The sequence below is a fragment of the Rhopalosiphum maidis genome, chromosome 1 (genome assembly GCF_003676215.2).
Source record: "Rhopalosiphum maidis isolate BTI-1 chromosome 1, ASM367621v3, whole genome shotgun sequence".
NCBI lineage: Eukaryota > Metazoa > Arthropoda > Insecta > Hemiptera > Aphididae > Rhopalosiphum > Rhopalosiphum maidis.
This window is the reverse complement of record NC_040877.1, coordinates 35,692,806-35,706,157: the sequence shown is the minus strand read 5'-3', so window position 1 is coordinate 35,706,157 and position 13,352 is coordinate 35,692,806. Positions and strand designations below refer to the sequence as shown.

Here is a 13,352-nt window from a genome sequence, read left to right as displayed (position 1 = left end):
AATAAACATATAACACAAATTCATTATTATTTATTAAATTATAGTATTTACTATTAAGTAAATATACTAAATAAATTTGATGTTAATAAAAAAAAACATTCCATATTTTATTTGTGAATATTAAAAAAATATTTTAGATTTATCCAATAGTTATTCAGACTTATCATTAAATTTTTCACTTGCAATATTAATGTTATCATATATTTGTCTGGCTATTGATTCTGTCTCAGTATATTTTGTTAATTTGAGTATTTCTTGTAAATTGATCTACGTACAATATATATAACATATCTAGTTATCAATTCTTATACTCAAATAAAATTATTTATTAATTTATTGTCTGTTATGTATATTGTATATACTATACTTATAAATACTATGGTTAGTTACTAGGATAAAACATACATAAACATTTAAAAAGTGAAAAAAAACGCATTATAACATTTTCTATCCAGAAAATAAATTAAATAAAACTACAGTAAATTATTTTATGATAATTGTTTTAACTTTTGAGATATAATTGATGCTGTTTAATTTTTAGTACAGTTTGAGATAATACTTACTTCATTTTTAAAAATCATATACATTGATCTATCCATTTTTCTAGTTAAAGCAAATAGTAAATTTAAAGAAAACAGAATTGTGTTGTTGTTCTTGGTAAGTGCTTCTTTGATATCAATTTGTAATGTTTGTATAAGTTTAATGTTTTTCATAAGCAAGTATCCATTAAATTGAATACTTACATTGTACAATATTGAATAAGAAGTACTAAAGAAAAAAACATTTTTTAACATTATAAAATGTAGGCCTTTATACAATAGTTTTGTATGCAAAAAAAATAATAAAAGTTCTTATATTTACTTCTTTAATATATCAAGTGAGGGAGGTGTATACAACACCAAAGACACAATAAGATTAGTAATATTAATTCCATCATTTACTTGTGAAAAAAAGTGACAACCACTTTTTGTGGTTGTTAGGTTAGCTAGTATTCTCAAAATAAGTAACACAAATTGTGTTTCATTTGTTTTTATTGATGGCATCTGCTTATTATATGTTTTAATAAAACCACTAAGTATATTAGTTATAAATTTAGCCATACTTGTTATATTATCCTAGAATATTTCAAATATAAATATAATAGTGTGCGAATACTGACATAATTATAGTGCATTGAAGTAAATAGAAAGTAAGTAAGAATTTTGAGTTTTTTGCGCCTATGATATTATAACATAGGTGCTGTATCTATATTTATATTAGTTATACTTTCCGTTGTTCATATCACAATTGGACAATATAATTACTTTTTGTAAAACCATATCAATTACTGAAGATATTTGTGTTGCTTTCCATAGATAGTAACATAGTGTAGACCCAATAATAGAACTAAATGAAGATTGTTGTTTGAGTTGCCAGTTTAGTTTAGTGACTTCCAATTGTAACTGATTTATAGTAGTAGCAGACTCGTTTTCCAGTAAATTATACTTGGATTTTTCGATTTCAACTTGAAAAAAAAAATAAAGTATGTAAATTATGTATTTAAAATTAGAAAAATGTATGAGGTCTGTGAACAAAAGTGAGAGAAAGGTAATAAAAAATACATGTACATAAATGCCCGGGGCTAAATTATTATGGGGTATTAGGCACCCATCAGAATAGTGGATTTTACAGGGAAATTGTATTGACTAGGGGCTAAGCCCTATCCCCTAAGTTGCACATTTATACTTCTGATACCAAGGTACTCATTAAGTTTTTTCAAACCTGGCGCCTCTATGTATCTATACAAGTTAGCACAAATTCATATACACAGCTTACAAGAGAAGGTATTAACTAGTAATAGTCCATAGTAATTAAATAAAATATAATAAAATCAATAAAACAAAATTTACATTCAAAATTAAAATATTGAATGACAAGGTAGTCCTTACGTGATTCACTTTGGGTTTTAAATGTATTTATCATATGTATACAATTTGCTTGGAATTCTTCAGATATTTTCTGAATGTGAATAAAGCTCACTTCATTAGTACCATACATAGTTTCAAATGCATCATCAAATGCTTTAAACTATAATAAAATCAAAAATATTATTTGTATTTTGTTTAATAATTGTTTTAAGGAAATACTTTACCATAATATCACAATTATTATATTCATTAAAAATGGTGTCTTGGTTATTAATTGGAGAATTTTCAACATCCATCATTATAGTTTCTTCAATAGATGTTTCATTACTTGGAAGATCAGATTCTAACTCTTCTTTGTTAATTTCTTCTAGAAAAGTATCAAATAATGATTTTTTACAACTTTTTTTGGGTAACTTCTCCATTGTCCAAGACTAAAAGCTTTATTAAAATAAAATAAATTATAACTGAATTTTTCGAGCTAGGTATTATCACTTATGAATGGACCATATTATATACAAATATAATACATATGAAAAATTATAGTCTATCTATGACTAGTAAATATAAATTTCAAATTTATATTTGGAATATGCTAGAGTATTTACTAGTTTACTACTATAGGTATATTGGGTATTTGGTACTAACTACAAAGTACTATAAGTACTAACCATGGTTTAAAATAGTAATATGATATACATTATACAGTGTGTTCACCAATTTCACGCTAAGAGGTACCACTACTATAAATATTTCAGTTGGATGATCTTGACATCTTGTATTGAAATTTGAAATGGAGTTTTTGCTGAATGAAAGAGAGCACTTAAATACACATTTTCAGATAAATCCTTAAAAGTTATAAGTATATTTTTTAATAACCTCAGAAAGTACCACGATTAAAAAAAGCTGTAAATGATAAAAAAAAATAATAATAATAATATTATAATAAATATATTTTATCTTCCTAATATTGTTAATACTTAATACGCCTATAGTAGTAAAATAATATAAAAAATTGTATTCTATAGGCTATAATTAAGCGTCAAGACTTCAGGAGAATTGTATAGTCTTATTAAATAAAACAGAAAAAAAATCAAAAAAACGATCAAGAAATAGACACGCAATTGCCATGTTAAAATAGTTATAAACAAGGTAAAAGTAAACGTGTACCTATATATGGCTATATGATTATGAAATTTTATATTTTATCTAGAAACATATTATAATAATAGGCATATTAATATTATACGCGTACATATTATTATATCATTAAGAGTTATGTAATTTTTTTGTTCAATACATTTTATAATGGGACTTGAATTGTAACGAGTCTGACGGGTGAATTTTATCTCCATTCTCCGGAGAATTGTACTGGGTCGTACAATGTACGACAAGGTATCGAATGTGTATCTCCAATTATCACACGCATCATGGTTTTTGGGATCGGTAGATACCTACATAAGTATAGTATTATACGATATACTTATGAGTTATGTGTAAGTCGGATTATTAGAGCTGTATAACGAGCGAAGTTCCGGCCAGGCCAAAAACATACATTATAATTTAAAATAATAATATATTGTACGAAATTAATGAGTTATTAGGTAAACACGAATGTATAGTAAACTCTTGATTATTCACGCGGTCATCCAAGGAACCGAATTATTTTTAGAAATACATCCAAATTATGTAGGTATCTACTTGCATGGCTAAATACCAGGGCTTGACTGGGCAGGCGGGATACTGGTAGTTTCCCGGTGGGCCGCTTGTACTCGTAAGGACGTTATTTTTAAGGTTATTTTTAAAGAAATCCCCGAATAAAAATCTGGCAAAAAAAAGTCCGGTGTACAAAAGTCCGATGGAATAAAAGTCTCAAATTGAATAGTTATTAAGTTAAGTCACCTAATAATATTTACTTAGGTCTAAGGACTAACCATATTACATCATGTTATAGATTATCACTTTAATTCGAAAGTCGTAAATTACAAATTTATCACACACATTATCTTAGCTTTCTTTGATTTTAAAAGTGATTTTTTCTGGATAATAGTTTGGTTATTATGGCAAACGCTCAGTCTTCCTTAATATTTTTAAATCTAACAATTTTTTTTTAGTGAAAATGTCATTATAAGTAAGAAACACAAGTTCCAATTTCACTTTAAAAATAAGTGTAAAACAAAAACATATTTATTATCTATATATTTTATTGTTATTATTGTGTTTTTGGGATATTTAAAAGAATTCATAAATTAACAAAAATCGTATTTTGAAATAATTGTACTGTAATTTCTTAATATTTTGTTTTATTTAGGTAGGTATACAAAAATGTAAATAACTTTAAAAAAAAAAAAGGAACCGTAAATATATTATACAATAATATAATATTATAATTTAGGTGAGCAAATATTTGTAAATGGTTATTCTTATTCCGTTATTTAATAATTATTAATGTAAATCAAATTAGTGTACATTAATATATAAATATATATATATATATATATATAATAACCTACATATATATAATTTTTAAAAATATATTTTTACCGGACTTTTAAGTATAATACCTTTTTGAGTGTATAAGTGGGCCGATTTTTTTTATTTTCCTGGTAGAAATTTTTGACCCAGTCCGGCTAAATACCGGTGTTGGTGAATTGCGGCCCGATCCCTAAATTAAGTACGAGTTGCGGCCCGTGTTTATGAAATAGACGTACGAGTTGCAGCCCGTATTTAAAACACATGTACGAGTTGCGGCTTCATTTTATTTATCACTTCATATCAGCCTATCAGCGTTACCCAGAAGACACCACTAGGAGATTGGCTGAGTCGTATCCCAAAAATCAGTTTTTTTTATTTTTCATTATTATTTATGTAAAAATGGCAAAATGTATGGTAATTTATGGTAAAATAAATTTTTTTAGATTATTAGTTGGGCAAAAACTTAAAACTTAATGATTTAACGAAATCAAACTGCTCTATTTCATTTTGTGCTAGCTTCGTCATCTGTTGTCTTATAAATGCTTCTTTTTCACATATTTTCTTCATTTTAGTCCATTGCTTCTACATTTTATATACGTTTCTGATTGAATTTCTATTAACACATCAATAAGATTTTAGATGTTATAGGATGATTATAGAGTAGAACGATGAATTTAAGAGTGTGAATGAAAATTTACACAGCCGTTAGTTTTGATATTCATAGTCTCCAAAGCAGCATGTAATTCTTCAATGAATTTTGGCAGGGGGGGTGTACAAATGAACGGGCATGATGAATATTGTGTTGAATTAATGATAAATCATTCGTTGTCAAAGTCGATACATCGCCTTTCTTCAATTCTGAACGAATAAGTTTTGAAGGTTTGCAAGAAATGTCTTCTATGGCTTTTTTTTTTCAGAGAATTACTTAATATTTGCCTATTTAGGACTTTTTCTCTTATCTATTATATTTAAAAGAGATAATTTTAAAAAGCACTTGTAACCTTAAACACTACAAGGCCACCGCTGTACATCGTTTTTAAATGTTATGTGGAAACGAAATTTGTAGCCTTCGTAGAGAATAATTGGCTTCGATTTTTCACTATTTACAAATTCTATAACGCATTTATAATATATACTGTATAACAGACTAAAACAGAATTTGTAGTCTTCGTAGATATAGGTACTGCAGAGTGGTAAACATACTAACACTGTAATACTTTTAGTTTGAACTATATCGACGTTATGATACCTACTTTAAATAAGATATTGCCGATACTGGTAGCACGAAATAAATAAATTTCTCGGGCCGCAATTAACTTAGTGATAAAATATGACCGGGCCGCAATTCACCGGTCTCCAACACGTTAACATCATGTCGGATCGCAGCTCACCTATAGCCCTAAATACACATGTATTTAGTCATGGGTATAATGTATATAAATTGACTTGCCATTTTTCACGGTTTTAACTTTTAACGGCATGTACCGGTGTCCAGGCCGGCCATTAAGTTTGTCTCGGTTAATGGAAGCTTTTAGTGTTAGCTGAGAGAAAATAAGAATAACTTTACTATTGTACACTGTATCATTACATGATTATCGTATTATATGTTATCTAAATAACATAGTCTAAAAAGTAATCGGCATGGTTTCAGGTTTATCTAAAAAAAACAAAAAAGTTGTTGTTGGATTATTTATGAATACTGCAACGCTAACAAATTTCGTAGATAATTTAGAGTTACTGTATTTGATTTGATCATATGGGCGAATGTAAGTTCCTACACGAGAGTAGCGTGTACAAAAAATACATACGTTAGTTCCTATACACGATAAAAAAAGGTATGTATGTTAATTCCTACACGGCGGAAAAAGGTACATATACTATGTAAATACAAATTTTCAAAAATAAATATATGATGATTAAAAACTGATTAATATAATTACTTATAATTATTTGTTAATTAAAAAAGTGTAGAAGAAGGATATTGCAGTATTAATGGGTTAAAATATGTAAAGCTTATGTCGCTATTCGTTGTAAATTGTATTAAGTATCAGAGAGACAGAGACAACACGTCATAACAAAATTTATTATAAGATAGTGCAAAAATATCAATTTTTACGATTAGATAAATTTCATTTACTGTTGAAGTTCAACGGTGCACCTATTGAAAACTACTTCCCATGTATTTATGTAAGGCGTTCAATAAATTCGTAAAATTAATATATTTAGTGTCAATACATCAAATTCATTGTTTACTAAACGTCTCTCAAAGGTGCTTTAAAAATTAATTCAGCTTTTAAGAAAACTAATGTGATAGTTCACAGTTAAATGTTTAAAACTATGATTATGTTAATAATTGTAAAATTTGTAAATAATTTCTATAAAAGCACAGATCTGTGATAAAAGTAAGAAAATGATATAATTATTTATATGATATAGGTATATTACGAAAATATTGTAAAATATGATACCCAATTTAGGCCAATATTATTTTAACTTAGCCAAAAAATGAACAAATTATGGTATTCACATATTATTATATCTACTATAAGTCATAAACTCATAACATATCTTTATTATATATTGTGATAAGTTTATGTATTCATTTTTCGTAACATTTTTTTTTAAATTTAGAAGTATAATTAATTATGTAATATATTGTCATAATAATTATGAAGATGGGTATTTCGTACATAGAATTGTTATTAACTTTAATGAGTTTATGTAACTCGATCCATTTCTTAGTTAATCAATGGAAACAATCTTATGTATAGTAGGGATTTTTATAACTGTTTTACAGTATAAATACTGAAAACAGAGTTCCAATATTCACCAGTATATTTATTTTTTCATAAAACCAAATTTATTTTCAAGCATCGTGTTCTGTAAAAGTGTGTAATAATCTACAACAAATTTAAAATGGCTATCAAGGTAAGATTATATTGTATACCTACTTGTTATTTACTAATTTTAAACAAATACGATTATAATTTTTATTTTAACAATATTTTATCAAACAATAATCAATATACACATAAACATTTTATTTATTTTTCATATTTATAATTAATAATATTAATTATCATTAAATAATACATTGATACCTTAAAATTTAAGTGTACATATTTTGTACATCACTAAGAAAATATGTCTTCGAATAAATTCACACTTTCAAATATATTTTTTATTACATTGGAGATTCTAATTTAGACAGTCTGTGTGCAAAAAAATAAATCGCCTTTACTAATATTATTTATATTTTGCACATTAATACACGCGTACCTATATTATAATTTATAATATATTGTCAACTGGATACAAATTTGAAAATTGAATATTTCAGATGATAATGTTTGTCGCTTTATTCGGGCATTTGGCTGTTGCATACCCACCTACTGAGTACAAAAGTTACGACACCGACCACTACGATCATGCACCTAAGCCATATAATTTCGAGTACGATGTGAAAGATCTTCACACGCATGACATCAAGAGCCAACACGAGGTGAGTGACGGTCACGGTAACGTTAAAGGATCGTACCGTCTCGTGGAACCTGACGGATCAACCCGCGTGGTCGAGTATACCGCTGACCACGAACACGGCTTCAACGCTGTTGTCAAAAAGATCGACGCACCCAATCATCACGGCGAGTACTCTGGCACCGCAGACTACCATCATCATTACGATTCACTTCATCCGTACGAACATTCGTCGTACAAATTTTACTGAAATGTAAAAAAAAACCGCTGATTTTACTGGAAAATGTGATACCAAACCGACGTGCGGTTGATGATACAGACTATTTAGTATGCACATTATGTACATTTTTTTTTATTAAATAATATATTCTCCATTGTTATTATAAAACATGAGGTTTTATTTTATTATTTACTGAATGTTAATCTACAGCACGCTATATGCGGAAGAAAGAACTATTTGTAAACTCACTCAGTGAGTATACATATAGTTACTATATCGAATTGATAAAAATATTTGAGTAAAATAAATCCAAAAAAGTATTCCTGAAAATAAACAAATGAATACAATCGTTTATAATTATTAGCCAGGTAGACGAAATAAGCAACTAAAATAAATATTGATTAGGTACTAGTATATTTAGAATTTGGAAAAATTGCATTACTTTACATTTTTTTTAAATTTATATATATATTTCAATATATTTATTTTAACTTAACAATTGATATAGAATTTACTTTTTATACTTTTTATACGCCTACATGATTACATTTATTATATTCAATAAAACAGACTGTATAGTAAGTTAGTAATATGATGTGTATCTATAGTGTAGCTCGTCTATTTAACAAATTCAATAATACTGCAAATGCAATAATGTCAAATAGACGAGCCACACCCTGTATAAGGTCTTTATCTAAATAAATTATTCTCTCGGCTCGAACAACATCTGACACCAGCCCTCGGTGTCCTGTCGGCGAGCGTAAGTCTTGGGTTGTGGTAATATTATCCAGTCGTACGTAAAGAATTATTTATTTATGATAATGTTTTTTAATGTTGAATAATTCTAAAATACAAATTGTGTTTATTCTAAATTTAAACTGCTAATATATCAATATCCAACCTACAATATTTTCTCCCATTTTGAATAATTCTAAATATCTAATATCTTCGCGCCTTGTTAGAAAAAATTTTAATAGAGCAATAGACTATAGACGGCCACGCGGACGAGTTGATGAAATAAAATCCAATGCGAGGTAGCTACTGAAAAATAGTTACAACACTCGGAAAGTTTGATTTATAGCCTTATAAGTTATAGGTACAATATTGTTGATGTTATTGTGTCCCGGGTTATCGTAAGTTTATTGCATACCTAGTACCTAATACCTATATATCAACAATAATTTTCGCATAAATAAATTGATAGATGAAGAATATTTTTTTATTATTGAAAGTTTATTGTGTGACGTAAGAATTCCTTATCACGTGACAGCTTTCGTTCGATTTCTATATCTACAAATGTTATTTATTTATAATTTTTGTGCATAATTATGTGCATTGTGCACCGTGGTCGATCATTCAGACAAAATCATAAAATACTGAGAACAACGCTACTACCTATTTTACTTATTACACTATATTATACGTTAGGATGTATTTATAAAAGTGTTGATATTATATTGTTGTCGTCAGCATTCAGTGTTTATCTTTGAAAATAAATTATATTTTGGTCTTTTTTTTTTGGTGGCATGATGTCCGCATTTGTAAAATTGTACATTAATATATTATAGGTATACAGGGTGTAACAGATAGACATGACCAAAAAAAAAAAATGTTGCTACTTAAACGTAGGTATGACAGAAATTGTTAATATTGTAGTGTGCCAATCAGCAACGGGTATGCAGTGGTGGTGTAGCCGTGGTTAAATATGGTACCTAATAAGATTGATGTAAATCCTTTAAAGTTTGAATTTATTGACAAAATAATCAATGTGTAAATTAGTTTAAGTACATATAATTAGAAAATTAGACTAAGTCGAAATGACTGATTCGTAGGGTCGAGTGATATGAAGGTGCTTGTGCTGGCTCTGGTAGATCACGTCTTCCGGAGCCCTCCTCAGGGCCCTCTTAATAGTCAGTTTCTCCCTTCCTACTCTTCCTTTATCCCTTCTGGTCTAAGGATGTGACTCATTTGTTGTTCGCGAGCTGTTTACGCGGTTTAGGATTCCGCGAATGTGCGATGAACTAGTTACATACGTGGCAGGATGTAGCCCTTTCCGTGCGTGTCCATGTATAGTATTCTCTGTCATATAGCTACTGTGTAATTTGTTATGAACCAAGGTGATTCGTTTTCCTAGCGAGGGATTTATATTTTAATATTATTCATAATTTATAGCCGGTGTATTTCGGTAGGCCAGGTCCCTTAAGCCTATTCTTCTTAATGTTCTTAGTTTTCTTAGTATTTTGTCGGTACTAGTTACGATATGAATTCGGGTGTTTTGCCTCACTATTCGTCTTAAATAGACAAGTGCAAATATCAAAACAGTATTATTAATGTTGTTTATTGTTATTTATTACTATAATAGAGTGTAGAGGGTTTTATTATAATGTATTACTATTGTTATCTAGGACGTCAGAGCACGTAGCAATATTATATGATGAGTGAATAATTTAAGAAATATACTCGTGTCAGCAAATTTTCAAAAATGATATTTTTAAAAAAGTTATTACGTTCTAAATTAATTTAATCAAAAAATATTGATATTTAAAAAAAATGTTAGGTGTCTCATAATAAATATTTATAAACAATTAAAGTTTATAATGTAATTTTCTTGTTAATTAAGATTCAACATTAATATTGATCATCTACTCAAATTTTGATTGCCAGATATCTTAATATGATAGTCACCACTGATGACTACACTTGACTAATTGAGTATCCAGCACATTTTTTGTTTTTAGCAACACATATCTGTATATATGTATATATTTTTGTTTTTAAACAAATATTGTGTAGAAATAATGACTGATTCTATGTATTTATGTGACTGTATGACAAAATGGATCAATAAATGGAAGAACAATGGTTGAAAGAATTGTAGAGGTAACACAGTGGCCAATAAGTATATGATTCAAAAACTGGACAGGCTCATAAGGAATATGAATTCTGTAATATTTGTATGTGATTTTTAGTTTTACTTCATATTGTTACTTTTAGAAAAAATTGATATGGGTCATTGTTAAATTATTGTATTGTTGTATTTATGTCACTATTGTAAATAATATGTAATTTAATTTTATAAACTCACATACGAGGACATAATAATAATCATGGTAATGAGCAAGCAGACATGTTAGCTTGGCAAGCAGCAAATGAATTGTACTGAATTAAAAGTGGTATACTTATTGTTATCGACATCTCAATAAGGTTGAAATATAGTTTATTAAGTTTTAAATTTAACAAAAAAAATCACATTTTTTAAAATAATATATGTATTACAATATAGCAATATAATAATGGCATACCTAATGATAAACTGTTATTGGGTATATTCTTAATTAAGTATTATAGAAAAATAAAGAGCCTCATGTTAAAACTAAATACCTACAACTGATATTATTATTTTAATTTCTATTTATTGTGTTTATTTAAAAAAGACATTTTATTAAAATGTTAGAATCCAAAGTTTTTTTTGTAATATTAATTTTAAATTTGTATGGTTTAAGTAAAATTAATAGTACAAATTATATTATCTTATTTTATGTAATGATTGTTATGATTTTTTATTGTGTAATGTGTTAACATTTGATTGATATTGAGTTGTATTATTGAGTTGTTTTTATTGAATTCCGGCAGTGAAATATTATTAATTTATGTTCTTAAATATAACTAAAAGGCTTGAAATTATGTGACTGCTGTTAATATTTAAATATAAGTATATGTATCTATTATATTACATTTTGAATGTATATGTTACAGTAAATGATGTTATATATATATATCAAAAAAATGTTATTTTCTAATAAATAGGTAATAATAGTTATTTATCAAAGTAGTAATTATTGTAGTTTATTATTTTATTAGTTTGATTATTGTTAATTTCTACATAGTACATACTATGGAAAATGTTGTTGTAACATTATCTTAAAGGACTTAATGGTATTTGATAGTATTATAGCAGTAGTTGATAGAACTACGGACTAAGATATATAATATCTATTATATGTTAGTCACTTAGTCTTGTGTCTAACTTCAATCACTAGTTATGTTTAAACAATGTTGAGTGGGGCTTACTATTTTATTGCAACTATTGAAGATAATATTTTTGTCAGTCTATCATGGTGCGCATTGGATCAAATCATTATATCATCAGGTGTTAAAATATGTTAAAATGTGTTAATCTTCTTTGAATTGTACTATTAATATAATTCAATATGGATAACTTGAAATGGAAAACAAATTTAACAATATTTATCTGATATAATTAATAAAAAATGTACTTGTGAAGTAGTTAGAAATTATGCTATTCAAAATGCCATAGTTTATTATCAAGTGAAAATGACAATTTAAATATAATTAACATCATTAACTAATTATTATTTGGAATTAACATAAATCATTAATAATTAATGTTAAAAACCTAGCAAAATATTCATTATTATCTATATAAGCCAATTGCTGATTAATAACGTTAATATCAATTTAACAACTTTTACTGTAATATATACATAATACATTTTTTTATTGCTATATGGTTAATTGAAATGCATTAAGTATATACAATTCAATTTACGTTTGAATAATGACGATTTGTATATGAATTTATAGGAGTCATGAATCATCATTGTTAGTTATTTCATATTTAATTATTGGTTATTTAACTTCAACTATTTCTAAAGAATTGATTTATTAATTAGCAAATAAAAAAAGGTATAAATTCATTAATGTTAATTAAATTATAATTTTGTACTGTGTAGAGTATATTATAACTATAAGTTATCTATACTGATGTATAAATATGTTAGCAGTTTGGCATGAAAATATAATAAACATACATAATAAATACTCAAATTATATAGTATGTAAGAATGTAAGTGATTTATTATTTTCCACAGGTTCAATTCAATGGTTAATAAAAAGGGACTAAGGTTTAATAATTGAACGGATCACAGTTAGGAATTATTGAAAGGTGAATACTAACAATATACTATGAAGTTAGTTTAATGTCATATTTTATTATTTATGTAAAAAAACAAAACAATAATAAATTACCAGTGTATCAAAATAATAACATTTGAGCATTTAAAAATATCTAAGATCACATAATATGAGATATAATACTAAAAATTAGAAAAATTATGGTTTCCGCTGTTTTGCTGATTATTTTTGTATAATTATAATTAATTTTTATAATGGAATTCTTATTTATAAGTGTTATGGAAAAGTAAAAATATTAGTAACAATATTCAATGTTTTATGTTACATTTTGTTTAAAAAAA

General features: G+C 26.7%; 2 protein-coding genes across 2 annotated transcripts; one reads left to right on the top strand and one right to left on the bottom strand.

Annotated features, from left to right (window-relative positions):
• Positions 1–150: 150 nt before the first annotated feature.
• LOC113560790 lies at positions 151–4,946 on the bottom strand. The gene is made up of 8 exons (XM_026966862.1): positions 4,873–4,946; positions 2,576–2,709; positions 2,132–2,274; positions 1,929–2,067; positions 1,305–1,504; positions 862–1,115; positions 564–768; positions 151–267 (listed from the first exon to the last, which is right to left on the bottom strand). The coding sequence occupies exons 1-8, from the start codon at positions 4,944–4,946 to the stop codon at positions 151–153; spliced, it is 1,266 nt and encodes a 421-aa protein (XP_026822663.1).
• Positions 4,947–7,238: 2,292 nt separating this feature from the next.
• Positions 7,239–8,442, top strand: LOC113548847 (cuticle protein 18.6-like). Its single transcript, XM_026949934.1, has 2 exons — positions 7,239–7,307; positions 7,720–8,442. The coding sequence occupies exons 1-2, from the start codon at positions 7,296–7,298 to the stop codon at positions 8,104–8,106; spliced, it is 399 nt and encodes a 132-aa protein (XP_026805735.1). The 5' UTR covers positions 7,239–7,295; the 3' UTR covers positions 8,107–8,442.
• The last annotated feature ends 4,910 nt before the right edge of the window (positions 8,443–13,352 follow it).